This window comes from Syngnathoides biaculeatus, chromosome 21 (assembly GCF_019802595.1).
Source record: "Syngnathoides biaculeatus isolate LvHL_M chromosome 21, ASM1980259v1, whole genome shotgun sequence".
Taxonomy (NCBI): Eukaryota; Metazoa; Chordata; class Actinopteri; order Syngnathiformes; family Syngnathidae; genus Syngnathoides; species Syngnathoides biaculeatus.
The window spans coordinates 2,394,097-2,421,501 of record NC_084660.1 but is presented as its reverse complement, the minus strand read 5'-3'; the positions used below and the strand labels follow the sequence as shown (position 1 = coordinate 2,421,501).

Sequence of the window (27,405 nt, the reverse complement as noted above, 5' to 3'; positions counted from 1 at the left end):
TCGTCCGCTTTAGTTTTCCTTCTTTGGTCTGAAGCTGAAGAAACGAGGGGAAGACAAGCGGTGGCATTTTCAAACAAAAGGTGCTAAAAAGACAAAAAGTGAACGAAGGAGATGTTCTTTCTCGTTTCTTTTCCAAGTTCTTCTCCACTGTTTGCTGTGACCCCGATGTGGAAACATTAAAGACGTTCTTCGCCACCTTTGCCGTCTTCGTTCAAGCTGCTTTCCTTATCGCGTCGACCAACAATGACAAGTCAGAATTAGTCAGCCCCCGTCCGAAAATGGCCTTCCTGCATCCATATTCTAAACATCCAACAAACAAACGTATTTGTAGTTTGCGTCAGGATTAGACAACTTTCACCATCAGGGTCGATCCTGAGTTTTTTTTTCAAAATAAGATCTAGGTTTAATTTGAAAAGAGGGATTTTTTTTTTTTAAAGTTGAATTACTATTTGGATGATCTTTGCAACAAAGTTTTTTTTTTTTTTTTTAGATAGTTTGTGTCACCAACGTGTCCCATGATGATTTTTTTTTTTTTTTTTTCATTTTTACGATGATCATTTTACTTTGAAAAGCCCAAAAGATTCCGGCAAATTTCTGCTGCGACAAAGAATACGACGACGACGTCCTGGACAAGACCGGGACCGGGACCGGGACCGGGAACGCGCCAAAGCGGTCCCGGCAGCGTCTTCCCGAATTGGGTGAGTCACAAAGTGTGCACGAAACCTCCGAGCTCAAAAGTTCTTCCCTTCCCGACCAATTCCACCAATCAGGAGCAGAATTTGCGCGGAAGTCCGTGACTTAGTTTGCGTTTTTCAGGTCCACTTGCACAGGACTGAGGCAGGCTCAGGAAGGAAGGAAAAACCGGCCAAGCGGAGGGCTGCCGTGGTGGCTTCTTTTCGCGGTCCAGTATTTCATGACGTTTGGGTTCGGGTCTGCCTTCCTTTGAGCTTCCCCTCCAGACTTCAACTGAGATTAGGGTGCCATTTTTTTTTTTTTTTTTTTTGGGGGGGGGGGGGGAATAATTCAAAGCAGGAAGGCGTTCCACCTGGCAGGTGTTTTGGCCTCCCCCGGAAGGAAGGTATTGTCCTCGCCGCTCTCGGCTTCCGTTTCGTCTGAAATGGGCCGCTCGGAACCCGAGCCAAAAGTTTGCATGAGATGCTTGCAGAGTGGGCCGCTGCCGGTCGAATTCCGTCCAGTCGAGTACCGCGTGCGTGGTCGTTGCTCGACGGAGCCACAAGGGGACGCCACCGCCTCGGAGGTGGTGCTGTGGAGTCTGATCTGCGCCACGATCTGGGCCGTCGAAGTTGGCATCGCAGAGGACCGTGACGACCGTGAAAATCATCAATCACCTTGTCGCTGATCCACAATTGATCATTGCGCGTGTGTCATTTTGACAAGTAAATGAATTTGTCGGGCAGAACCGTCAAGTGGGCTAATTTTGCTTTCAAGGAATTTTGTGCTGGGCTGATCATTGCCCCTGGGCCTTGAGTTTGACACCGCCCTGTGTAAGGGACCGCTGGGATTAGATCCACGTTGCGGGGGCAGGGTGGGATTAACCTTCTTTTCTTGAGAAGATTTGGATTCAGGCCGCGCATCATATAGAACAAAACAACAAAACAAAACAAAAAACGAAGAACATCTGCAGGCCGGATTTTGTCCAGTGAATTCATTTGAAAAAGCGGCGTCCTCGGCTTTTGTCTTCTCATTTACTCGTGAATATTTTTTAGGGGGTGTCGTCGCTGATTGGCGAAGCGCGGGGTCACCTCGAGCGCCCCCACCCCGGAACCCGCTGCTCCCTTTTTTTGCAAATCTGCCGCTGTTAGAATCCAATCCCCGCTCCCGTGTTGGACTTTGGGGCGAAAACCATTTTGCCCCAGCGTGTTCCGTCTCGTATCGAGTAAAAGTACCCAAACCGGACCAGCTGACTAGAACTTGAACTCAACCGACCAACTAACTACTCGCGCGAACGCTCTTGTGTCAACACCTTCCTCTTCCCTGGCGTCGCGCTCCAACCTCCTGGCTTGGGTACCGTCCGATCGGCCCTCCCGGTGGCCGCAGAACCTGTTCTGTCCCGTGAAGTGATTCTTTCGTCGGCTGCAGTCCGACGAGCGCAGCCATCAAAGCTGCCGCAGGACGATCAATTTCTTCACTGCGCCGGCGCCACCAAAGCAAACTTTTTCTTGAAATTCTGCAAGCGATTTGCATTCACTCGGCACCCCCAATCCCGCGCTCGGCCTTAAGTTTTGCTGACCGTCTCTGACCTGGGCGCTGGCAGCGGGTTTCGGGCCCGACCCTCCGCTGAGGCGCTTCCGGCTTTGAGTCTGTGGGGGAAGCGCGGCATGTTATTGATTTTTTTTTTTTTTTTGTTTAACAATCACGCTAGCTCAATAACTCATCGAGGTCAATTGTCCCCCCCCCCCCCCGTTGGCTGGAAAAACTTGCTTGCTTGTTTATCATGGCAGTATCTGCCCCCACCCCCACCGTGCCACCGCCCCAATGCTGACAAATCCATACAACTATGTAGAGAACAAAGGCTCGGATTTGGCCCCCGGCCCCCAGCGAGGGGAGGGGAGGGCCCGGCCCGGCGTGGTGGAAATTTCTCCCTTTTTTTTTTTTTTTTTTTTTTTGGGTCAAAGCAAAACAAGCGTCGGCCTCGTCCCGTCCAATCCTTCGCGATCTGGTGACCGGTCAACACTTTTATTCTGGAAAGGGAGCCAAATCGGGGGGGGGGGGGGGGGGTTCAATGAAGAGACCCGAAGGCCACAGCCGTCAACGCGCTTCCCGTGTGGTTAGAGGGAGGGCAAAGGTCAATCAACAAGGGCCCGTCAATCGGGATTTCGATTACGCAGCCCGGCCTCAAGTTTGAACGTCAAGCGTCGTCGTTCCGTTGTGGAATTTGCACCCAAAGCAGACGCGACGCTCCCTTGCGGTCGACAAATTTTTCCGATTCATTTTTCTCCCATGAACGTGTGAACAATTTTTTTTTTTGTCTTTTTTTTTTTTTACCGGCGTCGGCAACACAACGTGCAATGTTTTGTTTTTTTTTTTTTTCTCGTTTCAGGAAGGCTTGCACATCAAAGGGAGACGATCTCGCGCTCAAGTTTTTGCTGTCATCACCTCCAGTCGCCGGGACGCAGATTACAAAATGTCGGCGTGGCCTTGACTGGATTTTTCCCTTCGTGACCTCCGTGACCTTCCTTCCTTGACCTCCAACATGCAGGTCGCTTCAAATACGACAAAATGCGGCCCGTACGTTTTTGCTGTATTTGTTGACTTCTCATTGACGTTGCAGGGAGGGGCTGCTGAAGAGTGGAGGTTAACACCCCCCCCCGCCATCTCTCGCACGTAACCTTGAAATGACCTTGGCCCGACGCGGCCCCACCTCTTTGTGCGGGACGCCAGGCAAGAAAGAGAAACGGTGGCAGAGCGTTCTTGGCTCTGTAACCATGGTAACATGCAACATCACCACCAGAAGCGCCTTCCCTGCGGCAGCTTGAACCTGATGGGGGGGGGGGGGGGGGGTCTTTTCACCTGACTCGATTCATCCAGATGACACGGTCGGCCCCAGCTAAGCGCATCGCTCGGCCGCATCAGCCAAGTTTTTTTTTTTTTTTTTTTTTTGCGCTCTCATCCGAGCCGGACGGATGCCGCCGCTGAGCCCAGACCGTGAAGGCAGAGAGGAGGCGCGTGCGTTTTTTTTTTTTTTTTTTCCCTCCCCCGCCACCCGCCCGCTCCTCCCCCTCCCCTGTCAAAAGCTCCTCCTCCTCTGTCCGTCGCCGCAGCCGAGCCCGTTGACATTTTGGTGCCGAACGTGAGCCGGAGGGCACCGGACTGCGCGTTTGCCACCCGCCGCCGGCCGCCTGCGGGAGCGCGAGGTAAGACTCGACTTTGCGTGTCCGCCACGCCGCGCGTCACGATGCGCAGACGTCGGCTTGTTTTTTTTTTTTGTTGTTTTTTTGTTCCCGTCCCCCCCACCCCCCCACCCCCACCCCCCTCTCACACAGCTAAGAGGGCGTCCGCGTCGGCGAAGGGCAGCTGGGCTTGCGACCCCGTCAAAATAAAGGAAGGGCAACCGTGAGCGTGATCGGCTGTTTCCAGCGGCGTCGTCGCCGTTCGGACGCCCGTCCCCCGCCGGCCGCCTCGTTATCTGTCCGACTGCCGCGAATCGCGTGTTGAGTACGACACGGACTTTTCGATGAGCCAGACGACAATTGTCGGCGTTTGTCTCGGCAGCCGCGGGAGACCCAAAATGTTGTTTTTCTGTCACGCGTCCTGTCGGAAAACGCAAGTACAGTCGGTGTCGGTCTCCTGCCGTCGTGGTCCGATCGATCTGGATTGGTACGCAATTCGTGCTCGCGGGGGGGGGGGGGGCCCCCACGAAGGCGCATTTTGTTCCCGAGCCGAGACGAGACGAAAAGTACAGCGTCCGGAGCTACGAGTTCCAAATTCCTTCCGTTTTCCCGTTGTTGAATGCTTTGGAGCATCGCGTGGCCCTGAAGTGACACCGATGTGCAAATCTGGTGCCGTCCGTTCTCAATGTGACTTTCTTCTTCAGCTGTTTTTCTTTCCCAGCCAAGGCTACTATGAAGACGACTTTCGGCAAGCCGGATCCAGGAAAGCGCCAGCAGTCTTTTTAACACGTTTGCGGTCCAGACCATGTCCGACCATCCCCGGTGAAACCCGCCCGACTTTCCCCGCGTCCTCTCGAGCCGGGGCGCCCCAGAAGCGCGCAGCGATGGGTCCGCCGCGCGTGGCGGCGGCGGCGGCCTGCGAGCGCAGGGCTCGCCGGCGTCTGCGGAGAAAACTTCGGCCCGTGCGGATCTTGGGCTTGGCGGCGAGCCTGCTGGCGGCGAGCGCTCTCTCCGTGTGCGCCCTGACGTGGAACCCGGCGGCTTCGGCCGATCGGGCGGCCCCCCGGGAGAGCCGTTGGCAGCCCGCGCCCCGCCGGATTCTGCTCTTCAGCCGGCAGCAGGAAGAAGCGGACGAGCCGGTCGCCATGAAATCCGGCGCGGATGGCAACGAAAGCCAAGGGGCGTACCCGCCGGACCTGTTCGGCCTCCAGGAGAGGCGCCGGGGCGCCGTGGTCCTCCACATGTTCGGCATGATCTACATGTTCATCGCCTTGGCCATCGTGTGCGACGAGTTCTTCGTCCCGGCGCTCACGGTCATCACCGAGAAGCTGACCATCTCGGACGACGTGGCCGGCGCCACCTTCATGGCGGCGGGCGGCTCGGCCCCCGAGCTCTTCACGTCCATCATCGGCGTCTTCATCTCGCACAGCAACGTGGGCATCGGCACCATCGTGGGCTCGGCCGTCTTCAACATCCTCTTTGTCATCGGCATGTGCGCCATCTTCTCCAAGGAGATCCTCAACCTGACGTGGTGGCCGCTCTTCCGCGACGTCTCCTTCTACATCCTGGACCTCGTCCTGCTCATCGTCTTCTTCCTCGACAACATCATCTCCGTGTGGGAAAGCGTCACGCTGCTGTCGGGGTACGCCGCCTACGTCGTCTTCATGAAGTTCAACGGGACTGTGGAGGGCTTCGTCAAGAACTGCATGAACAAGAACCGGGTGGTGGAGGTGGAGGTGCAACCCAAGGTGAGTGGCCTTCCCGAAACCGGCGTTTGGAAAGATCCTGTTGACCGAGACTAAAACAGACGGTTGGTTTTGGCCCGTCGGCTTGCGGAGTCGTGAAAACCGGGGCTCAAACCCCCAAATGGTGTGCGCGCCCCCGAACGACCCATCCCGCCGGAAGTTCGCAGGACCTCGAGTCCACGCAACCGCGGCGACTTCACCGGGGGTCGTCCCGTCAGTGGGGCCGGCGTGCCGATTTCGCATTCTTTGTGACGGGAGGTCGGCCTTGGTTTGCTGCCATCGCGGCGCCGTTCGCGTTGGATTTGTGCCTTCGACGGGCGAGGCGGGAAGCGAGCGTGCCGGGGGGAAGCCGGCTGACCTTGAGCTGCCCGAGTGGGGCACGGCGACGCTGTAGGGGCTTGGCTTTGGACTTCCAGGCAGCAGTCGGGGTGGCAAAGGCAGGAGCGTCCATCTTCCAACGGTCTGACATTTGGACTTCGACAGAGGAGGGACAGCTTCTCGCTCGTGACCTTCCCGTGATGCGTCGCAACGCCAGTCGGGCTCGAGGTGTGGCGCGGCGCCTCTCTCGTCGCAGTTGGGGCAGGAATGAGGAGGAAAAGGCGAGCGGCCTCGTCGCGTGAAGCATTCCTCCGTCCGTCCTGAGCTCGGATGTTCCGGGGATGTGGGAGGGAAGCCTCGCGGGCGGGCGGGGCCCGGATCCTTCAAATTGAATCCCTAATCGGAAGTCGTGGAAAATACCCCAAATTCGTCCCGAATGACATGGAAATGTATGTCGAGAAGCCGTTTGCCGGGCCAGAGAAATGAAGAAAATCAACGTGGCGAGGGCCGAATGAGACGAGATCGACGCGAAGGTTCGGCTCATGAGTGGGCTTCGAGTTGGTTCACCGTTTGGATCTGTGCATTTTCTTTGACCAAATAGTTTAGTTGCTTGTTTTTTCTCTTCTAGAATTACAATCGGCTTTATTCTTCTTTACTTTTGTATTGGTTAGCTTCATTAACAAGGTCAGAAGGGGAACTCGTTTGTCAGGCGGACTCAGCCGAACCCCCAACCCCACCCCAGCAGGACGAGAACTTCATTTGGAAACTGCAGACTGTTCAAGCGCTCGTCGAGCTTGGAAGCTGCTGGGAGTTTTCAAGTCGTCGTTCTGCTTTCAAAACCAGGGAAAAGGAGCAAAGTCGTGTAGCAGAATCGTAGCGCGCGACGCGATGCGATTCGGGCGGCACCGACGCGGGAAGGCCGTCTTTCCCGATCTGTTCGTCCCGACTCGACTGCTGCCTTTCGTTTACTGAACGAGCGCTTGGTGGACGGCGTCTTCTCGCGAGGCGCAATTGCCGCTTGCCCAAACATTCGACCAACGGACAAATGAGGTCACGTGACGGGCGACCCCCCCCCCCCCCCCATCTCCTCCTCCTCCTCCCCGTCATTCGTGGGCGAATTTGGGACTTTGACGCAAACTAGGCCGGGAAGCCGGTTAAGGTTCCTCCGTCGTCAGAGGGAGACAGATGTTGTTCCCGCTGACACGGAGGGGTTACGACCTCTGCTCGCCGCTGCATTAGCGGGCTATAAATAGCGTATGCTAAGGCCAGATTTTTCATCGGGATGGCGCCTCAAAGATCGCTCACAAAGTCGACCGCCGGCGCTTCCTTCCCCGTTGGCGTCGTCACGTCCGGCGCTACGCCAAATCTGACAATCGCACGGCCGTAATTTGTCGGGTTAGGCCGCGTCGGCGACTCCGACGCGGCGGCCCGTCGCCTACGGTGGCGCAATTTCACCCAAGTGCCCTGAGATGGGTTTATTTTGCGACAAATAAGTGATTGTTCCTCGTCGACTGTATCCACGCAGAGTGCACAATGACCTTTTTTACGATTAGCGGAAGAAGTGACTTGGAGTGACGCCACGAGGGGATCTTTGGCCTCGCGAACAGGATTCCGCGCAAGTCCCGTTTGCGGAGACCTGCTCGAGCGTCGCAGATTTTCTGCTGTTATTTTGTTTCTCTTCACGTGTGAGCCAGTTTGTGCCTGACTTTAAAAATAGAAGAGCTGTTTGTTTGAGTTTGATCTCAGCGGGACAACAAAAGAGTCCCAAGTTCTATCATCCGGTGCAGCTGCGACACCGGCGTTGTCGTCGGGGGCCGCGTCGGTCGCTCGTCGCGGCGAGCGGCGCCCTGGTTTGCATCCCAGGTGCTTATTGTGTCATCTCACGGCCATTAGCATATTGGAGTACATTCAAAAGGAGTTAAACGTCACGGCGTGCCGTTTGAAAAACAAATGATCGTCGTGCGCGCGGCCATCGTGCGGCCCGCTTCTGGATTCCGGGCGAATAAAGCTGCCGGGCCCCTGGGCGGGTGTTTTGAATTGGAAGAAATTGAAAGTGGAGCTTGTTGCGAGGCCACAGGCGATTGTTTGTCTCCATTCAAGCACCGCTGACAAGGCAAGCGGCACTTTTTGCTCTTCCGGAGCTTGAAAGTCAAATCGAGGTCCAAACGTGTCACGATTGAGCGTTCTTGAAAACCTCGGGCCGCATCCTGCCCACGTCGGCTCATTTTTTTTTTTTTTGTGTGTTCCTGGGAGGCAGAGTCTGATGATGGCGACGCAAGAAACTGAGAGCTCTATCGATCCCGAGCTATTTCCGTACGCGAGGTCGAATTAGATAACGGCGCCGTATCCGCACCGCTCGCTGAGGCCAACGGGACGGTTATCTCGCCGCTCCCGTGAAACGACACCCGGGACCCTCTGCGTTTTGTATGCCCCCCCCCCCACCCCACCCCACCTCCCACTTGTCCCCCAACCGGCTGACGGGAAGCTTAAATGGCTCCCAAGGTCACGCTCGCTGCGTGCGACGTGGAAGCATTTCCAACACGGAGGCTTAAAAGAGGATGCGGCCTCGCTCGCCGGTCGATTGCGGCCGACGGATGGCGTCCACCGGTGATTGAAAAGCCGCGTTCGCCTTTTTTAAAAAGCAAAACTGCTGCGCCGCCGCTTCCGGATTGGGCGGCTGAGCGAAAGCAATTTGAGCCGGTGAAGCGCTGCCTTGTGGGAAATCAGCCACGCTGGCAGCTTCTGTAATTAGTTCTGCTTGTTAGGGCAAAAAAAAAAAAAATGAAGGGGTTACTAATGAGCAAGTGGGCGGCTTCTTGACTTGTGCAAATTCACAACGGACGGGCGGGGACTGAATAAGCCAGGAGCCGAATCTCGGAGGCCGGCAAAAGTCGTCCCGGTCGGCGTGGCGCTTTGCCGTCGCGTGGTCATTTTCGACGCAAGGAGACGCCGCCGCCGCCGCAGCTCAAATTTCTCCTCCTGACTTTATACTTGATGCTAATTCTTCAAATTTGGCAAAACCCACTAAAATCCCCCCCTTTGCGATGAGTTGTCCGAACCTTGAACGTTGGCTGACCGCCTGTCCCGAGCTCCCTCCGGCGGGCGGCGTCTCATCTCTGAATTGGCTTTCGCCGCCATTTTCTGCCATCGACTCACGTCCGTGGCATTTCAACCCTTTGAGAACGGCGTGACTCGCGGGCACGGAGGATCGTCTCGCCGCGCGTCAGGCGGGGAAACGAAGCCGCCGCACCCCCCGGCGTCGGGGGGGGGGGGAGTCAGGCGTTTCCTGGGCCCGAGTCGCACGACCGCTCTCAAAAGTTGCCGGGCCTCTCCCGGGCTGAAGTCGACGGCGCTTGCGTTTTCAGAAGGAACTCGGTCCCGGCTGACGTTTGCTGTCAAACTCGAGAGAAACCCTTCGAAACGGGAGAAGCCGCGCACGATGCAAAAGGCTCGGCATCGACGCTCACGAGAACGGTGACGTATATTCTTGATCCTCTCCAAAACGAGTCCCTTCCAGTGATTCTTCTTTGAACTGGAAGATGTATCAGACAGTACTCCGGGCCACAAGGGGCAACGCAAGCAATTGGATCACAGCACGGCCGGATGAGGCGCAATTTTCCTCGGCCCGTCCGCTGTGACGTGACGTCTTTCTGTGGTGGCGTGCGGCACGCTTCACGTCTTTGTCTTGTTCTTTTCCCTCCCTTTCTCTTTGTCTCCCCTTCCTTTCCGAACGTCCTCGTTGTTTGTGTGGGATGAGAAGGCGAGTCCGGCGACGCCCGAGGACGACGGCAAGTTGTCGGTAGGTGTCCCGTCTCGCTGAAATTTTTTTTGCGACTCTCGGCCGTCCTCTGTGTGAACTCGGTCCAAGGTCCCGGTCCCGGGTGGTTCCTTTCCTTTGGTGCAAAACCGCTGCGGTGTGGAAAATCCACCCGCACGGTTTGGAGGAAGGGAAGGGGACGCGCCGGCGTCTGCCAGCCAGAGGACTCCCGAAAGTCGAGCTGTCCTCCGACGGCGCCCGTTTGGGTTTTACGCAAAAGCGGCTCAGCTGGGACCGACCGGGAGGGGAAGCGGCATCCACACGCTGCAGATCAAGCGCCCGGGTCGGACAGGGGAGGCTTTTTCACGCCGTGTCTCTCTTGCCCCCCTCGCAGGCCAGACCTCGACTCCAGCGGGGGGGCAGCTCGGCCTCCTTGCACAACAGCTTGATGAGGAACAGCATTTTCCAGCTCATGATTCACACCTTGGACCCGCTAAGCGAAGGTGAGCGCGGCGATTTTAGGCCGGCGCGGTGGCCCGTTTCTGCGGCGTCTCAAGCCCTCAAAACAAAATCGAGGACTTTCAGACTTTTTGCTTTTCCACCTTAGATCCGAACGCTTTGAAACTCCACAATTCTGCGACGGCGTCCCGGACGGAAACGAGTCGGCTCCCGAAAGATTAGATGGACTTTTGTTTTTTTTTTTTTTTTTTTAAGCGGCCACTAGCTCGGCTCAACTCATACGCCGCAGTATCGGCATCGTTGTCTCGACCGTTGTAAAACAAAGCGTCCGAGATCTTGGCGCTCCTCCCCGGGTGAGACGTCCGTCACGCTCCAGATGATGGCGGTGGCGTGGCAACCAATGTCAACGGATCGTAGAGGAAAAGGGAAACCTCTGGCCGCCGTCTTTGCTTCCCCAAAGGTTTGGCGTCATCTCCGAGCCGTTTGGGCTCGCCTGGCGGGAGTCGAGCAGATGCGCGCTCTTGGCGGTGGGGGGCGGGGGGGGGGTGGGGGGTTGTAGCAGCGTGCATCTATTTTTCATGGACACTTCTCAAAATAGACGCTGCGGAGCTCAGGGGCTGAATTGTGAGGTTGCGTTTCGACTTCAGCGTTTGAAACAGACTTTGCTCACGTTTGAGCTGAATATTGTTGGGGCCGTCGGACAGCGCTTATTTTCAGTCTTGAGACCGCCGGCGCTTTCTCTTACATCACCAGCTCATTTCCGACACGTAAGGTGATTGGTCGCAGTTCAGCGCCAACACGTAGCGGACATCTTTGCAAGCTAAAGTACGGACGGCTGCGATACCAAGTAATGAGGCCGCTGTTGGCCCAGTACCGGGTCGGCCTTCTTTTTGACACAAACGTGATCTGAATCCTGTTCCCAATCGGATCGATTGTGTTGCTTTTTCCTCGCCAACAGAAGCTTTTTTTTTTTCGTTTTGTTTTTTTGAAATCAAGCGGTGAGACGATCGGAGTCACTGAATCGGAACTCTTGTCGTAGGCCCGAACGAACGTTGCGTTCTCGTCCGTCCTCCCTTCCGGCGAGATGAGCGCCGCCCGTTTCCCCAAAGTTTGACCTTTTTTGAAACGGGGTGACGCGAGATCGAGCCCGACGTGACGTTCCGCTCGGGCTCCGAGGAAATTGATCTTGTGTCTGTTTGTGTCTTTGGCTTCTCTCTTCTACCGCCTCAGAATTTGCAGACTCTGGTGAGTTGATGTGTTTTTTTTTTTGTTGTTGTTTTTGTTTGTTTTGCGCAAGCCCGTGTCCCGTTCCAGCTCTTTGACCCCAATGAGCGCTTTTCGCACCGAGCATCCTCCTCTTCTCCCTCGTGCATGGCCGCCCGCATCATTTTGTTTTTGCTCGCCGAGCCCCTCCTCTCCGTCGAGGGATTAACGACGACCTCGGCCGTGTTTGCGCGTGTGCCCGATCTGCGTCCGCCCACCTTTTGCTGTTTGAACAGAGCTTTGCCCTCAAATGGGCTGTTGTTGTTGTTGTTGTTGTTTTCCATTGAACTGACCCACAGGGAAGGCTTATTTTTGTTTTTTTCTGCTTGGGGGGAGCGGGTGGGGTCAAGCGTGTCCTTTATTTTGTCACCTGTTCGGGGAAACCACTTGTGAGTATTTTTTTTTTTTTTTTTTGAGCCAAAAAGTCAGAGTTAAGAAACTCTTCCCAGATTCTTTTCTTTTTTTTTTTTTTTTTTTTTCGTGGCTAACCTTCGACAGACTTTCAATCTTGAGGCGACGAAACGCCGCACGGCTCCCGCAGAAGAGCGGTCCCCTTTTCCGGCGGGTTTGTCCTCCAGTTGTTTTCAACGTCACCCGACAGAGACGACCGTCGGTTCGATTCCCTCGGCCCGTTTCGCTTCGGGCTAATTGCGAGGAGGAGAGGAGGGCTCATGGTGCGAGCTTTGTTTTTGTTGCATGTTGACGTTCGGACCTGTCACGTGCGCAGCCGGTCGCCGTTTTGTGGGTGTGCAGCGGCGCTGACGCTTTTCCTTTTTTCTCTGTGTGTCCGTTGCCCTTCCCCTTCCCCTTCCTCCTCGTCCTTTGCTGTGGCCTTGTAGAGCTTGGGACTTATGGGAAACTAAAATATTATCACTCAATGACCGAGGAAGGTAAGGCCTGAACGTTTTCCCTTCTCTTTTCCGCCTCCGCCACGAGCACTTCACCTTCTTTCTTCCTTTCTCTTTGTTACGCTTGCGACGCGCCGCCGCAGCTCGCGCTTCTTCTCTGCAATTTCAGCGCAAAGGGGCAAACTGCGGCGGCCGTGGCAGTTTTGCCGAAAGGGAAAGAAGAAGATGCTCGCCTTACCTTTTCAAAGGTTTTATCTCCTCAAACAACCAGAACGATGAACAACAAGTTCGGCAGCGAGCGAGCGCGACCGCGGAGATGAGACTGAGGCCGCTGACGCCCAACGATTTTGCCGGAAGGTCACAGAGCGCGTATTGACATTGGCAACGTTTCGGGCGCTGCCAAATCAGCCGTGCCCTCCCAAAATGAAAAAGCCATCGATTGCGAGCGGCCGAGCGCCGCGCTCCCGATCTTCTGGCAAAGTTGGACATCGCGTGGGAGGCGAGAGAGGCTAAACCTACGTCACTTGAGGGGAACGATCGCGGCCACGGCAAAATGTGCCGTGCGTGCGAACTCCGCCGGGCCGCGCCGCTCACGCAAACGGCGAGGTCACGGCGTTTCATCGACGTCCGATTTTTCATTTGGCCGTCGTGCGTCACCGCTTTCCGCTTTTGTTTTGTCCTTTTTTTTTTTCCAAATCGACCCGTCGTCCGGCCCGGTCGGCGACTAACCCGTTTGGGTGGTTTGCTCCAAAGCGGCAAATGTGTCCCCGGCGTTTGCTTGATGCTTCGTTAGCGGCCAGGCAAAGCTAATTTGTTGTCGGGGAATCGCACACGCCCGTCGGCGCCGATTGCGGAAAGGCCCGGTGGCTCCGAGGCGCAAGTCGCCGGCTTTGCGGCAGATGCCGACGAGGGTTATGACTTGTGGCCTCCTGTCTGAAGCTTACCGCTAACCGCTGAAAAGAAAGACTCGAGCGAGCCGAGCGCCACGCCCCGGACGTACGCGTCGTCGGCGCCGCGGCGGGCTGCTCGCTCGGCCGTTTTAACCAGCGCGCCGGCTGTTGTTTTTGCAGGGAAATTCCGAGAGAAAGCCTCCATTCTTCACAAGATCGCCAAAAAGAAATGTCAAGTGGAGGACAGCGAGAAGGCCAACGGAGTCGCCAGCCGTTCAGGTAGGAAAAGGGCGGCAGGCCTTTTCCCAACCTTCAGTGAGCCGAGACAAAACAAAAACTGCCGTGAACTGAACAACTGTGTACGTCGGGGAAGTTAAATCCCTTTGGTGCGGAAGGCGGAGAGCGGGCCCGTGCCCGGTAGATTGCGGCCGGCGCAATTTGCGTAGGTGCGCTCGTCCCTCCGAAGCGACGGCAGACGAGCAGCTTTGTGCGCCGCAATCAAAGTGAAGCCGAATTATGCTAACGGCGCCGAATTAACATGTTAGCCTCTTTGTTGTTCGCTCAGCATCAGACGGGGTTGTCCGCCGAAAGCCTGGAGCGTGCCGATTCCAGCTTTTGATTGGCCGGGTTTGTCAGCGGAGACGACGGTGACGGGCGGTCCCGTGTTCCTTTCCGTCATGGAGTCTTTTCCGTGTGTCCCCTTCCCGCGCAGATCGGAACCTGCCAAACAGCTCCAGCGTGCAAGTGGAGGTGACCCCGCCCATGAACGGCACCGCCGGCCAGGAGGGCGAATCGGTAAGCGGAGCGGAATCGTAAATTTCGAACGTCATCAAAATATCGCTTCTTTGAGTCAGGCCTTGGCGTTGTCTAGTCTGCCCTGACGCCATCTTGTGGCATCTGCGAGCAAGCGGTTCCAAACCCAAGAAATCTTGCGTTGGTATTTATTTGCTGGTCGTCAACGGGTCACAAAAAGAAGGAGACGGGCTGCAAAACTTTGTCGTGGGCTTTTTTCCAAGGAATTGCGGTTGTTGACTTCCGGCTCCAGGTGCCCGGCCACGCCCGCTTAAGCAAATCGCGAGGAAAATTGCAATTCCTCCTCACTTTCGTAGCGTCGACGCAAAACGAGTTCCCTTGACTCAAAAACGTGCCAAAGTTGGCCGCCGTCCGAGCGCCGCCCAACTTGCGCTCGGCGCAGGAAGAAGGCGGGAGCCGCTCACGCCTCCGCCTGCCCGTCGCGCTCGTTGTTCAGCGTCCTTTGGCAAGCGTTCAGAAGTGAAGGGGAGAGCTGAGGTCCAACTGCAAACTTCCTGGAATCGCACCTTGAGCGATGATGCCGATGATCCTTTAGTTGCCTTTTTCAATGCTCTCTCGTGAGGATTCTTTGCATTTTTCTGCCGTTTTTCCGTCTGGCTGGAAAAAAAAAAAAAAAACAACGTCCGTATCCGCCGGAACCTCTCGGGGCGGGCGGAGCCCGTCTCTCCCGGTACGCCGCATTCGGGGAGCGGGCGGCTCCGACGCCGAGCCTCGACAGCCTCCCGCCGCGCGGCTTCGAGACGGAGGCCGAGGGAGAGCGCGGTCGGACGGAAAGCGCCCCGCTGACGACGGATGCTTTCAGGCCGAAGACGAGGAGGACGACGACCAGCCCCTGAGCCTGTCCTGGCCCGAGTCCGGTCGCAAGCGCTTCACCTACCTCTTCATCATGCCCGTCGTCCTGCCGCTCTGGTTGACGCTGCCCGACGTCAGGAAACCGGTAGGCCCGTCCGTTCCTTTGCCGTCGCGTGCACGCTGGCGCGCCGTTTGACCCGTCGTCGTCGTCGTCTTCTTCCTCTCCTCCTCCTTCCTCTCCTCCTCCTCCTCCTCCTCCTCCTCCGCAGTCGTCAAAGAAATTCTTCCCCCTCACCTTCCTGGGTGCCATCTGCTGGATCGCAGCCTTCTCCTACTTGATGGTGTGGTGGGCTCACCAGGTGAGTTTCGGGTACAACCCCACATGTGCCTCGCCGCGCGAGTTTTGAATTGCTCCTTGTCACTCGCAGGTCGGGGAGACCGTCGGGATTACAGAGGAGATCATGGGCCTGACCATATTGGCGGCCGGAACGTCCATCCCCGACCTGATCACCAGCGTGATCGTGGCACGCAAAGGCCTGGGCGACATGGCCGTGTCCAGCTCCGTCGGCTCCAACATCTTTGACATCACCGTCGGGTACGCCGTCCGCCTCGTCGGAAAGCGAGCCTCCGCCGAAGCCGTTTTCCTCGAGATGCCGACGAGGTTTTGGTGTGGTTGCAGACTGCCGTTCCCGTGGCTGATGTGGTCCCTGTTGAGCGGCCTGCAACCGGTGGCGGTGAGCTCCAACGGCCTCTTCTGCGCCATCGTGCTGCTCTTCCTCATGCTCCTCTTCGTCATCATCTCCATCGCCGCCTGCAAGTGGCGCATGAGCAAGCTGCTGGGCTTCATCATGTTCATGCTCTACTTCGTCTTCCTGGTGGTCAGCGTCATGCTGGAGGACCGCGTGCTCATCTGTCCCGTGTCGGTCTGAGGCCCCCCCGCCCCCTCCCCTCCGGCGGCAAATTCAGCCCGGCCGGCGTCGACGAGAGTGTGTCGATTTTCAGTTATTTCAGTAGCGGCGGGGACGTCGAAGCCTTTTATGCATGCCAGTAGTGCGCTCAGATTGGGCTCATCGGGACCGGCAAGAAGAAGGCGCAAGACGCCGTTTGCCGTCGCCCGATTCCGCGCCGCCATTTTCTTTTCCGTGAAATAATTAGCAGTAGCCTTAGACGTACCGGAGCGGGACAGTCCGCCTCCTCTGATTGTAGATAAGCCGACACGCTCGCACCCCTCGACACCCCCCCAAACAAATAAAGAACTGGATGGAAGTAAAAGCACGAGCACTCGGGCTGACCGCGCCTCTATTATGACGACGTGGAAAGAATATTTCATTGAGCTTTGGGCTGCGTCCGGGAAGAAAAGCGACAAAAAAGACGCTCACCCGTGAATCTTCTTCGCCTTCCACGTTGAAAGCAGGCGGACACCAAAACGTCCGTCCAACCTCCCCGGCGCGTTCCATCACCCAAAGGTGCGTCGCCGACCACAGAAGCGCCGAAGCTCACCCTGTGAGAATCAAGAGCAATACGCCCGCCCTTGCCCCCGCCCCCGCCCGGGATCTCCCCGAGTTCTTTTGACTTTTCTGCATTCACCGACGACTAATTTTGTCCTTTCATTTCAGGGCGCTTCCCGCGCTGAGCAAATGCCGCTGCCGACGTTTGTTCACGTATTGGAAGCGCAAAAAAAAAAAAAAAAAAATCGTCAGCCCCCCTCTCGCGTCTCGGGGTCCCCGAAGCGTCGACGTCGGAAGGACTTCCGATGGACTCGGAGGAAGCCTTTTGCACTGCAAATGTCTCCATTTTCTCGGTGTCGGCGTAATATGGATTTCATGTGTACATATAGACAGACCCAAATTAACCATATAATCTATGTACAACGCATTTGTCTCCGTGTAAAGACAAAGTATATGATGAAACAAATAAAGCTGATATGCGACTCGACTGGAGATTTCCCCCTCCGAGCCCCCTGCCGTTATTTACCTGGTGTGAAAATGGGTAGAAATGGCGCCTCTGCATTTCTGTTTTTAGCGTTCCGTTGCTAAAATGGAAGCAACGTTTTTCATAGCGCACAGCACGAGCCTGCTGCGCGTGGCCAAAAGCGGGCCCGCGACGCCCTCTTGTGCTCGAAAGTGGGCATGATCAATTCCGACTCCGACTGCAAATTTCTCCAGGGTCGCGCTGCGTCGTTTAGTCCGGAAAGTTTCTGCGGTTTTTGATTGCTTTTATTGGAGCATCTTTGGTCTGACCGGTGGGCCCCGCGCCCACGGCCTCCACATTTCTGGGGCCTGCGTGGCGGCGAGCCAGCAACGCGGTCAAACGGGTCCGTTTCTCGCGACACTCCCGACACGTCGCTCGCGCGGGCCGCCGTGTTTGTGCCGGCTGAGGCTTCGTCGCGCCTTCCGGAACCGGCGACGAATTGTCGTGAGCTTAAAAATGGCTGCAGTGCAACGAGAGGTCAAGCCGGAGATCAAAATCAATTCCGCAAATGGAAGACTTGACTTTGTGGGCCCAATCCGGACCGGCCCGTGCTTCCAAGCGGACTCCACGCCCCAGAGCAGATCTTGGGTCGCTCACGCTCACTTTTGTTCCTCACGAACGAGATCCAAGCTATTATTTGAAAGAATTTGCATTTTAAGGACATATTTGATCTCGTCATGGGGTGGCCGCAAGGGCGGCGCCCCGACGCCCCCTGCTGACCAGCCGCCGCCGGGCGAGAGCCGGGTGACCCCACAGCAGCTGACTTCGGACGAGAGGTTGACCTCGTATGTCAACGGCGCAAAGACGGAGGCTCGTTGAGTCGCGTGAATCCTGACGACGATTGCGGCGGATTCCCCGGCACCGGCGCCAATGGCGAGCGAGGCCGGCCCGAGTCCCGACCTAAATCTGAGGGGGAGACGGCCGGTTGTCGCGGCAACCGACAGCCAACACGAGCTCGTTTCCGCGACCGTTCACTTAACGCGCTTCCTCTGGGGAGCGGCAACGTCGACGCCACAGGAAGTGAGTCGCCAGAGTTGGAAAAGTCAGGAACGTGGACCAAAGGACTGCATTGGTCACGCGCTCGTCACTGGCGAACAATTTGCCCCTGAGCGAAAACCTTGTGGCTCACTTCAAGTTTTTCTGCGTCGACCAATAGAAACTTGTGTAGTCCCCGCTCTTCGGTCTGGAGTCTGGACCCTTTTGGAATCATCCTGCGAGTCACCGACGACGGCGATCTCGTCACGGGGTGCCTCAGCAAGTCCGACTGGCTGCGCAAGTGAGTCGCCCGTTTGCGGACGTCAAGTGAGTTTTGGGCCGGTTGCGGGCAGTCCTCCTCGTCGGGTGCGTCGCCGTCCAACCTGTTGGAGCGCCTCTGGAAGGTCCGTTTTCAGGCGGGACGGCGACGGTGGCTCCGAGGCGTCAAACATCGCAAACGGGTAGTTCGATACACATCGGTTGTGACTGACCCGCCGCCAGCAACATCTGGATTTGTGCCGCCGGCATCCCCAAAACCTTGGGAGGTGGGTCCGGGAAGGAAGGCAAGATGTTGGCATAGCTGTAGCGGTGGTGGAAGCCCTGCTATGCCAACAAATTGCCATCTTTCTCTTCCCGAAGCAGCAAACGCAGCCAGGCTGACGCGTCGTCTTTTGGGAACAAAAATTTGTGATTCAAAGAAGAAATGTTTTCTTTTCTTTTGTTTTTTTTTTTTAAACGTGGCGCACATCCGAGACACGCGCCATAAATACAACAAAGTATGTGGCACGTTTGAGAACGCAGCTCGAAAGTTGCAGACCAGGTGCACGCTGGCCCTTTAAGTCAGGCAGGTCACGTGATCGGCCGCTTCCGCCTTTGTCTCGGTCGAGTCGACGGACGCGCGTGCAGGTAATCCGCACTTTGCATTTGCTCTCACTCCTCAAATTCGCGATCGTCTCGGCCAGCTTCTGTGACGTTTAGCCTCCTCGTAAGTCGCCGTTTCTGTGAACGTCAAATAAAACTTCTGGGAATCGAACTCAGCCCGAACTTAAGTCTCTAGAACGGACGTGCGAATGTACTGCGCGACAGGCTTCGTTGCGGCGTCCAAGTCATTTGATTTTTTTATTTTTTTTTTTTTTGGTGGACAGCAAAGAATAGCGAAGCAAAAGCCGAGCGTTACTGTACTCGTGAAGGCTGCCATGTGTCAGCAGAGAATCCAGATGTCCCGTTTTCTTGGCGGTCATTGAATGCGCCTTCGACAACCTCAAAGCGGAAGTTGATTTTTCTTCGGAAATGACTTCCGGGGGTGGCACGGCGGGCTCACAGTTCTGAAGACCCGGGTTAGATCCCGGCCCGGCCTGCTTGGAGTTTCGCCCACATCCCAAAAACATGACTTGGACACTCTAAATTGCCCCAAGGTGTGACTGGGAGTGCGACTGTGCGGTTGGCTGGCGACTCGTTCAGGGTGTACCCCGCCCGCCCGCCTCCATGCCCGTTGACAGACGGGATAGGCTCCTGTGACCCCGGTGAGGATAAGCGGCAACGAAAATGGATGCGCAAAGGTCGAACGGGCAATTCAGCGGATTTCACGGGACCGCGCGAGAGATGCGGTGAAAAGCCCGAACGGGACGGGCCAAAAGAAAAACAAGACGACGATATCTGTGTTTCTCTCAACACGTCGTGCAGCGATGAACAGCGAAAACTTCGCCCTGAGCGAGAAGATGGTGCCGGCGACGTACGTCCGGCGGGCCGGCCAAGCCCGCCGCGGCCACGAGCTGCTCATCAGGCAGCTGCTGGAGCAGGTGAGGCCCGCGGCCGCCGTCGTCGGGGAGCGAGCCGAGGGCCGACTCACGCCTTCCGTCGCCAGGGGAAGTGTCCGGCGAAAGGGTGGAGCGAGGCCACCGTGGAGCTCTTCCTGAACGAGCTGGCCGTCATGGACAGCAACAATTTCCTGGGCAACTGCGGCGTGGGCGAGCGGGAAGGCCGCGTGGCGTCCGCCATCGTGGCCCGGCGACATTACAGGTCGGCCTCCTCCGCCGCGCCGCGCCTCGGCTCATCTCGTCTCGTGTCATCTCGTCTGGTTTCGCTCCGCCGTCGACCCGCAGGTTGATCCACGGCCTGGGTCGCTCGGGCGACGTCGCGGCCGTCCAGCCCAAAGCCGCCGGGTCCAGTCTGCTCAACAAGCTGACCAACTCGCTCGCGCTGGACGTTCTCAAGATGGCCGGTGAGTGAAATTGCACGGCGGCGGCCGTCCCCGTCCTTCCTCACGCGTCGGCCGACAGGTGTGAGGAGCGTCGAGAGCTGCTTTGTGGTTCCCATGGCGACCGGCATGAGCCTGACCCTCTGCTTCCTGACCCTGCGCCAGCGGCGGCCCGAGGCCCGCTACATCATCTGGCCGCGCGTCGACCAAAAGTCCTGTTTCAAAGCCATGCTCACGGCGGGTGAGGTTGGGCGCCGCGGGGGGGGGGCTTCTCGGGGCCCTCGGGCGCCCTCAACGTCTTCGCCCGCAGGCTTCGTCCCCGTCGTGGTGGAAAACGCGCCGGAGGGCGACGAGCTGCGGACGGACGTGGAAGCGGTCGAGCGGCAAATCCGCCGTCTGGGGGCCGAGAGCGTCCTGTGCGTCCATTCCACCACGTCCTGCTTTGCGCCGCGAGCGCCCGACAGGTTTGCCACCTCTGACCAAAGGAAAAAAAAAAACCGCCTCCGCTGCCGTCGTGACGTGCAAAATCTTTTCCGGTGGAGGCTGGAGGAGCTGGCGGTCCTGTGCGCGAAATACGACGTCCCGCACATCGTCAACAACGCGTACGGCGTGCAGTCGTCCAAGTGCATGCACCTGATCCAGGAAGTTAGTGCCACGCGCGGGGGGCAGGGGTGCGCGCGTCTTCGTTCTTCTTTTTGACTTGTGCTCCGGTCTGCCAGGGGGCTCGCGTGGGACGCGTGGACGCCTTCGTCCAGAGCTTGGATAAGAACTTCCTGGTTCCGGTCGGGGGCGCCATCGTCGCCGGCTTTGACCGAGCCTTCGTCGAGGAGATTAGCGGGACGTACCCGGGTCCGTCGGGCTCCTCTTGGGCCGCAATTGGAAGCGGAGCGTTGCGCTATGATCTCCTTCGTTGTCCTTTTGTCCAGGTCGAGCGTCCGCCTCGCCTTCCCTGGACCTCCTCGTCACCCTGCTGACGCTGGGCGCCGACGGCTACAGGAAGCTCCTGGCGGACAGGAAGGTGAGATTGAGGTTCCTCCTCGCGAAGGCCGAACGTGAAGATGAAGACTCGACAGAAGTCTCTCGTCGACCCCGAGAACCGAAACCCTCGATGGACCTTATGAGGCTGATTTTCCAAAGGGTCAACAATTGCCTCTGTTGGCAGGAGGTCTTTGCGCTCCTGACTGAGGAACTGAAGAAGCTGGCTTGCGCCCATGGCGAGCGCTTGCTTCACACCCCCCACAACCCCATTTCACTCGGTAAGCGCCCCCGCCAGATCCACGCTCTGCCACGTCCCGCCAGACAGGAAGCTTTGTTTTTGTTCCCTGGGTTCCGGCAGCCGTGTCGCTGGACGGCCTCGGGGCCCGCCGCGGCGATGCGGTGACTCGGCTCGGCGCCATGCTGTTCACGCGCCAGGTTTCGGGAGCCAGGTATGGACCGTCAAGCGACGCTTTGGGGGGGGGGGCGGAGGCCGCAGAAATCTGATGGAACAAATCAAGCGGTCGTCGCTCCCGCGTGAAGTTTACTGGACAAATGACAACTTTCGGCGTTTTTGTAGGTCACAAGACCGAAGGAAGTTGAATTTGGGGCTGTCGACCGCATGACCGCTTCTTCATGTCAATCGCGAACGATAATTCCCGCAATGTATTTGTGGCAATTTGAAATTGGATGTCAAGGACGAACGTCTGCTCGCTGAACGCTAACGTCGTTCGAGAAGCGTTCGAGCGGTGGTTTTTCAAACCGGCGGCGTGGATTGTTTCAGCCGCCCCGGTTTAAAATTCACAGCGTCGCCACAGTTTGGGAACCGCCGGGCCAAAAGAAATAAACGTTGATGCCATTTCTAAACCTTCAAGCGAGCGCTCGGCCGAGCCTCAGTCACGCCGTCGGCGTGTCGCCAAACATGACAACGGCTGCTTTTGCGTAGACCCGGGGGCTGTTTCTCGTTGTGGTTCCGGTTTCCCTCAGCGGGCCGTTATGACCGCGAAGCGATACAAATATTTCAATCGTCTCATCGTATTTACAATCTACTTTTGGAATCAGAGAACACAAAATGCTTGGAATATCTCGACTTTATCGTTTCTGATGCGTGACAATTTGACATTTTGACAAGAAGAATTGAAATTGACACTCTCGGTTAGGCGTCGCGGGCCACGTAAAACCATGCGGCGGGCTGGATCTGGCCCCCGGGCCTTGAGTTTGACACCTGCGGCGTAGCCGAAATGAGAGCTGGCCGAGCGAGTCACGCCAGAGGACGTCTTTCACGAAGCGGGCGAGGTTCTTCCCCTCGCAGTCGGCTGAAGAACGCCGGCGCAGTTCTATTGAGGCGCCTCCGGATCGGCCCCCTCGCTGGGGCGCTCGCGGGACCCTGAAAAAGCCATCAGGATGCCCAATTCAGGAATCGCTCTTTGCCCTCTGACTGTTTGCAGGGTGGTCCCGCTGGACAAGGAGCAGACCATCGGCGGGCACACCTTTCGCGGGTTCATGTCGCACTCGGAGTCCTACCCGTGCCCGTACCTCAACGCGGCGGCCGCCGTGGGCATCACCGGCGAGGACGTGGCGCTGTGCGTCAAACGACTGGACAAGTGCCTCAAGACGCTGCGGAAGGAGGCAAACGGGGGCCAAAGTTGCTCTCCGCCTTTGAGTTAAATCCAAATGTCAGCAAATTGAACGTTCTACTTTTAGGCTGCCAAAGCGTCCAAAGACTTGAAAACGTGGAGCCCGAAAGGAAATCCTCACGTCACTGAGCTCGTAGCGTTCAGGGTCGAACAAGAAAAATAGTGGTCTGAGAATAGATCCTTGTTGAACTCCTGTGTATTTGTTTTACTTTGTTTCCGCAAGCCTCGCTCGGTCACACGGTCGATTGTGATGTTTGTTTTGTTTTCAAACGGAATGCGGAAACGGCCGCCTGTCATCGTGACGCTTTGAATTTGATGCGCGTTTGACCGTTTTTGAACAGAAAGGAGCGACGTCACCTCTTCCGTCACAAGATTGAAGCTGCCGCGGCCATTTTGTCTGCATGGACATTCTCTCCACGCCGCTGTGGCGCTATATTTCTCCGCCGCTCCCCGCTCGACACTTTAGCTCGTTTGCCGAACCCGATTGCGCGCTCAAGCGAAGCGGTCCCGTTCGGCCCGCTTTGCGAAGAAGCCGCCGAGGCTCCGAAAGGAGGACTCGCTCGGCTTCCGGATCCCGGTCCACTTGAGCGGAACCTTGCGATTTTGGAGCAGGTTCTTCTTTGCGAAGAACCTGAGAAGTCTCATCCGGAGCTCTCCCCTTCCCCTCCTTCGCCTTGCTCTGTTTTCTGCTGCTTTGGCACAGCCTGACATCAAATGACGCAACGGGGGGGGGGGGGGGTCAGTCACCATTGTAGATGACGCAGTCTTTTAGAATGCTGCAGTGCATTTTCTTTTTCCGCAGGGTGGGGGGGGGGGTAATGAAGGCAAAATTTTACGTGACCTCAATAAAACTTGGAATGTTTTCCTGTGTTGGGGGGGGGGGGTAAAAAAAAAAAAATCAAGAGTCTGTTTTGGGCTGTTCCGTAACGCGGTGCAGATTGTTTGAATCCATAATAATGATGGGGATGGGGAAGGGGGGGGGGGGGGTTGCCGCGAAGCTGATTCGCTGCCGTCGCTGGTGCAGGGCGGGTACACGTGCGCCCGCCGCGCGTTCCAGTCCGTCGGTGGGCGCGCGCAGAGTCGCTCACGCGAGCCCGGCAAACGACGATGCGAGCGCCCGGTGCCTTTTGGGCCGCGCTTTGCGTGCTCCTGTGCGGCGGGGCCGCGGCCAAGAGGCTCGGCCGCTGCCCGTCGACGTGCAGCTGCTCCAAGGATTCCATCGTTTGCGTGGGCTCCTCGTCTGTCCCCAAGATCGGACCCGGCGACGTCATTTCTCTGTAAGTGGCCCGCGGTCTCCTTGATTTTGATCCGGAGGGCGTCCGTCCTCCGGTTCCGGGCTCGCCCCGCGATGACCTCTCTGGTCTGTCATCTGTTCTGTTTGCAGGAGCATCGTCAACGGCACTTTCCCCGAGGTCAAAGAGGCCATGTTTGCGCACATGCCCTCACTCCAGCTGCTGTAAGAACGCCGTGACCAAAAACTGTGCTTCCATCTGCCGTTGAGTTGAGATTCTTTTGGAGCTCGTGCGTGAAAAGCGAAGCCGGGCCGATTTTGTTGCAATTTTCAAGCTTTTCCGAGGCTCCGACGCAAGAACTCGTCGGTCGGCTTCCGAGCTGAGAGTTGTGCGGCCGCGGCGTGCTTTTCAAATTCAGCTCTTCATGTGTGTTTCTTCCCCCCCCCCCCCCCACTTTTTTCGTGCAGGCTTCTGAACTCCAATTCCCTGCGCACCATAAGAGACGACGCGTTCTCCGGCCTCCCGCATCTGGAATACCTGTAAGTGCTTTGTCAGCCAGCTGTTTGCAATGAAGAGTAGCGCAGACCCTTTCGGGCTCTGAAACGGAGATTTTAGTGTCACGGTTGCTGGCCGCTCTGTCGCGGGGGGGGTGGTTTTCCTCACTGTTCTTAGAACGTGGCTCGATGCTGCTTTCTGAAGCAAAAGCGGAGACCAGCCGGCGTCGCAATCCGTCGTGCGACGCCACCGACGGTTCACCGGGCTCGGGGCAAAATTAGTTGAACTGGGGACTGACCCCAGTTTTCGCTCTTGCGCAGGTTTATTGAGAACAACAAGATCGAGAGCGTGTCCAAATCCGCCTTCAGAGGACTCCGAGACCTCAGCCACTTGTACGGTTTGGCTCCGCTTCCTTTGTTTGCCGGCTCCGAAGGTTTGACGGACGTTTGGTTGTCCGGCTCGGCCGTAGGTCGCTGGCGAACAACCGGATCGAGGCCCTGCCTCGGGACCTCTTCGACGAGTTGGACTCCCTGATCGAGCTGTGCGTTTTGCCGGCGCGCGCGTACCCTTTGTCGGCCGGCGGCACCCGAGCCGCCTCTGTGACGTGACTCGGTTTCAATCGTCCGCAGGGACCTGCGAGGCAACGCCTTCCAGTGCGACTGCCGAGCCAAGTGGCTGATGACGTGGCTGAGGGGCACCAACGCCACCGTGTCCGACGTGCCTTGCGCCGGACCCGAGGACGTCCGGGACCGGCGCCTCGACGACGTGAGCCTGCAAAACGACTGCGTCTCGACCGGTGAGAACGGCAAGATCGGAAGCGGTCGGCGGGCACGTGACTCGCCAGTGACGGTGAGATTTCCCTTTGGCAGATTTCGTCCTTCATCAGACCGTGACCACCGAGTCCCTGTCGGTCGACACGTTCGGCTACAAGGACGACGTGTTTGTGGCCGTCGCCGCTCCCGGCGCCGAGACCTGTATGGTCCTCCAGTGGGACCACATTGAAATGAACTTCAGGACTTACGATAACATCACAGGTACGCTTTTCCTCCGGATCGCGACGGCCCGACGCCAGCGAGCAAGTGAAGAAAGCCAACTTTCATCATACGCGTGTTTCTGTGAACCGTGAAGATGGCGCGCGCGGTCATATATTTACGCGGCTCTTATTTCAGGATGATTTAAAAAAAAAAAAAAAAAGACCGCTTAAGACGTAGGGTGCTCCGCCGCAATGATTTTTCAAATTTTTCAAAAATAGAAAGTAAAACCCTAAATATGGCGGATGGGGAAAAAAAAAAAAAAAAAAACAAGTGGCAAAGACTCTGCCCACCAAAGATCAGCTCCAAGACTCTGAACGCAACTGTAGACCGTCACCTCCGTGACCCACGGCGGACTGTTCAATTGGATCCGTTCGAGCCTGCCCGTCCGTTTTTTTTTTTTTTTCCCAGGTCAGTCCATCGTGGGATGCAAATCGGCGGTGATCGAGGACCAGGTCTTCATCATCGTGGCTCAGCTCTTCGGCGGCTCGCACATCTACAAGTTTGACGAGGACCAAAGCGTGTTCGCCCAATTCCAGGACATCGAAGTGTCCAAGATCTCCAAGCCCAACGACATCGAGGTGTTCCAGATCGGCTCCGAGCGCTTCTTCGTCATCGCCGACAGCTCCAAAGCGGGCCTGTCCACCCTGTACAAGTGGAACGACGGCGGCTTTTATTCCCACCAGTCCCTTCACGAGTGGTACCGCGACACGGACGCCGAGTTCTTGGACTTGGATGGGAAAGCGCACCTGGTCTTGGCGAGCCGCTCGCAGGTCCCCGTCATCTACCAGTGGAGCCGGAGCAGCCGGAAGTTTGTGCTCCAGGGCGAGATCCCCGACACGGAGGACGCCGTTGCCGTCAAGCACTTCCGCATCAAGGCGGAGCTCTACCTGGCCGTGACCCGCTACATCGGAGACTCCAAAGTTCTGCGCTGGGGTGGCAAACGGTTCTCGGAGATCCAGGCTCTCCCCTCGCGGGGTGCCATGATCCTCCAGCCGTTCTCCTTCAAAGAGCGCCACTATCTGGCCCTGGGAAGCGACTACACCTTCTCGCAGATCCTCCTGTGGGACGAGCAGCAGGGCACCTCGGAGCGCTTCAAGGAGATCTACATCCAGGCGCCGCGGTCCTTCACCGCCGTGTCCACGGGCCGCCGGGACTTTGTCTTCACGTCCAGCTTCAAGGGCAACACGCACGTCTGGGAGCACGTCCTGGTTGACCTGAGCCGCTGACGGGCGACAGGCCGGCGCTGCCCAACTCGCAAAGTTTCCAGAAAACTTTCACCTCCGTTGAGAAGAGGAGTTTTGGGGCTGGGGCAAATGTATCAAATTCAAACGATATGAAAATATGAACTTTCTCCTAAGTTGCAGACATTCATGCGAGCTAACGACATGACCATTTAACTTTTAAGTATTTGATTAAATAGTTCATCTTATTGAAGAGCAAAAATAGGAATTTTGAGTTGAGAATTATGTACCCCCCCCCCAAAAAAAAAAAACCCACAACAAAAAAAGTCCCTCTGCCTTCAAGAAAAAGCCGAAATGTACACTAGTAGCAAGAGAACTGCACATTGTATGTCAAAGATAGTTGAATTCAAATGTTTCCAGACAACTGGACTGAATTTAAAAAAAACGTCTGAACGTTGGATTGATGGAAAACGGACGGCCGGTCTGGATCGGAGAAACCACATCGGCGACACCCGCGTTAGCCGTTTGTCAGAGGACTACGACTCGTACTCGTGTTCTTGTTTTTGGTGCCGGTGCTCCAACCGAGTCGCCCCCCCCCCCCCCCCCAACTGTGTGCACGAGATCCAAACCTTTGTAAATACTGTACCGTAACCTGCTCTGTCGTCACGGACGCGCGCCCATGACTAAACCGCGGCGTCGCCCGCTCCGCGTTCTGCCGTCGCCAACGAGCGTCTTGAGGCCCAAGTCCGGGACTCGCCATCGGATTCAAGATGTGGACATTGCGCGTCATCGTGGAAAGACAACACAAACTGGATTTGCCAACGTTGCTTGAGTTGACCATGACATCTCGTCAATAAAAGGCCGACGTCGCGAGGGGGGGGCTCGACTCTTACTCCTCGACGCGTTTGGGTTCAGAGGGGTCACGTGACGTTTGGGCCCCGGCCAAAGGCTGACAATATATCTTAAGTTTGT

General features: G+C 56.9%; 3 protein-coding genes across 13 annotated transcripts; all 3 read left to right on the top strand.

The window, feature by feature from the left end:
* The first annotated feature begins 560 nt into the window (after nt 1-560).
* LOC133494458 (sodium/potassium/calcium exchanger 2-like) lies at nt 561-16,677 on the top strand. Of its 9 annotated transcripts, none has more exons than XM_061808330.1 (15): nt 561-698; nt 3,062-3,220; nt 3,293-3,875; nt 4,556-5,284; nt 5,363-5,599; nt 9,675-9,713; nt 10,066-10,174; nt 11,361-11,375; nt 12,233-12,283; nt 13,312-13,410; nt 13,844-13,926; nt 14,747-14,881; nt 15,006-15,095; nt 15,165-15,331; nt 15,416-16,677. In XM_061808330.1, the coding sequence occupies exons 4-15, from the start codon at nt 4,736-4,738 to the stop codon at nt 15,663-15,665; spliced, it is 1,824 nt and encodes a 607-aa protein (XP_061664314.1). In that variant the 5' UTR covers nt 561-698; nt 3,062-3,220; nt 3,293-3,875; nt 4,556-4,735; the 3' UTR covers nt 15,666-16,677. The 9 variants fall into 9 exon arrangements, with proteins under 9 accessions (XP_061664314.1, XP_061664307.1, XP_061664306.1 ...); XM_061808324.1 differs by adding an exon at nt 817-1,078 and having other exon boundaries at nt 577-698; nt 4,556-5,599; XM_061808323.1 differs by having other exon boundaries at nt 4,573-5,599.
* A 1,031-nt stretch (nt 16,678-17,708) lies between these two features.
* Nucleotides 17,709-22,684, top strand: sepsecs (Sep (O-phosphoserine) tRNA:Sec (selenocysteine) tRNA synthase). 3 transcript variants are annotated; one of them, XM_061808948.1, is made up of 12 exons: nt 17,709-17,983; nt 19,366-19,481; nt 19,547-19,701; nt 19,785-19,903; nt 19,962-20,120; nt 20,190-20,343; nt 20,422-20,524; nt 20,599-20,728; nt 20,806-20,897; nt 21,042-21,135; nt 21,216-21,306; nt 22,303-22,684. In XM_061808948.1, exons 2-12 carry the CDS (start codon nt 19,368-19,370, stop codon nt 22,520-22,522), a joined length of 1,431 nt encoding a protein of 476 aa, XP_061664932.1. In that variant the 5' UTR covers nt 17,709-17,983; nt 19,366-19,367; the 3' UTR covers nt 22,523-22,684. The 3 variants fall into 3 exon arrangements, with proteins under 3 accessions (XP_061664932.1, XP_061664933.1, XP_061664934.1); XM_061808949.1 differs by lacking the exon at nt 17,709-17,983 and adding an exon at nt 18,437-18,588; XM_061808950.1 differs by lacking the exon at nt 17,709-17,983 and adding an exon at nt 18,670-19,205.
* Nucleotides 22,685-23,466: 782 nt separating this feature from the next.
* Nucleotides 23,467-27,304, top strand: LOC133494925 (leucine-rich repeat LGI family member 2-like). Its single transcript, XM_061809221.1, has 8 exons — nt 23,467-23,768; nt 23,876-23,947; nt 24,191-24,262; nt 24,539-24,610; nt 24,688-24,759; nt 24,848-25,014; nt 25,088-25,252; nt 25,661-27,304. Exons 1-8 carry the CDS (start codon nt 23,599-23,601, stop codon nt 26,476-26,478), a joined length of 1,608 nt encoding a protein of 535 aa, XP_061665205.1. The 5' UTR covers nt 23,467-23,598; the 3' UTR covers nt 26,479-27,304.
* Nucleotides 27,305-27,405: the final 101 nt, after the last annotated feature.

Excerpts from the sequence above, each read along its gene's own strand:
- LOC133494925 (XM_061809221.1), top strand. The coding sequence starts at position 23,599 with ATGCGAGCGCCCGGTGCCTTTTGGGCCGCGCTTTGCGTGCTCCTGTGC. Across the intron at positions 23,769-23,875 it reads CCCGGCGACGTCATTTCTCT|GAGCATCGTCAACGGCACTT; the intron begins GTAAGTGGCCCG and ends TTCTGTTTGCAG. Across the intron at positions 24,263-24,538 it reads CTCCCGCATCTGGAATACCT|GTTTATTGAGAACAACAAGA; the intron begins GTAAGTGCTTTG and ends GCTCTTGCGCAG.
- LOC133494458 (XM_061808323.1), top strand. The coding sequence starts at position 4,736 with ATGGGTCCGCCGCGCGTGGCGGCGGCGGCGGCCTGCGAGCGCAGGGCT. Across the intron at positions 13,411-13,843 it reads CGGAGTCGCCAGCCGTTCAG|ATCGGAACCTGCCAAACAGC; the intron begins GTAGGAAAAGGG and ends CTTCCCGCGCAG. Across the intron at positions 15,332-15,415 it reads ATCTTTGACATCACCGTCGG|ACTGCCGTTCCCGTGGCTGA; the intron begins GTACGCCGTCCG and ends GTGTGGTTGCAG.
- sepsecs (XM_061808948.1), top strand. The coding sequence starts at position 19,368 with ATGAACAGCGAAAACTTCGCCCTGAGCGAGAAGATGGTGCCGGCGACG. Across the intron at positions 19,702-19,784 it reads GTGGCCCGGCGACATTACAG|GTTGATCCACGGCCTGGGTC; the intron begins GTCGGCCTCCTC and ends GTCGACCCGCAG. Across the intron at positions 20,121-20,189 it reads CAAAGCCATGCTCACGGCGG|GCTTCGTCCCCGTCGTGGTG; the intron begins GTGAGGTTGGGC and ends CTTCGCCCGCAG.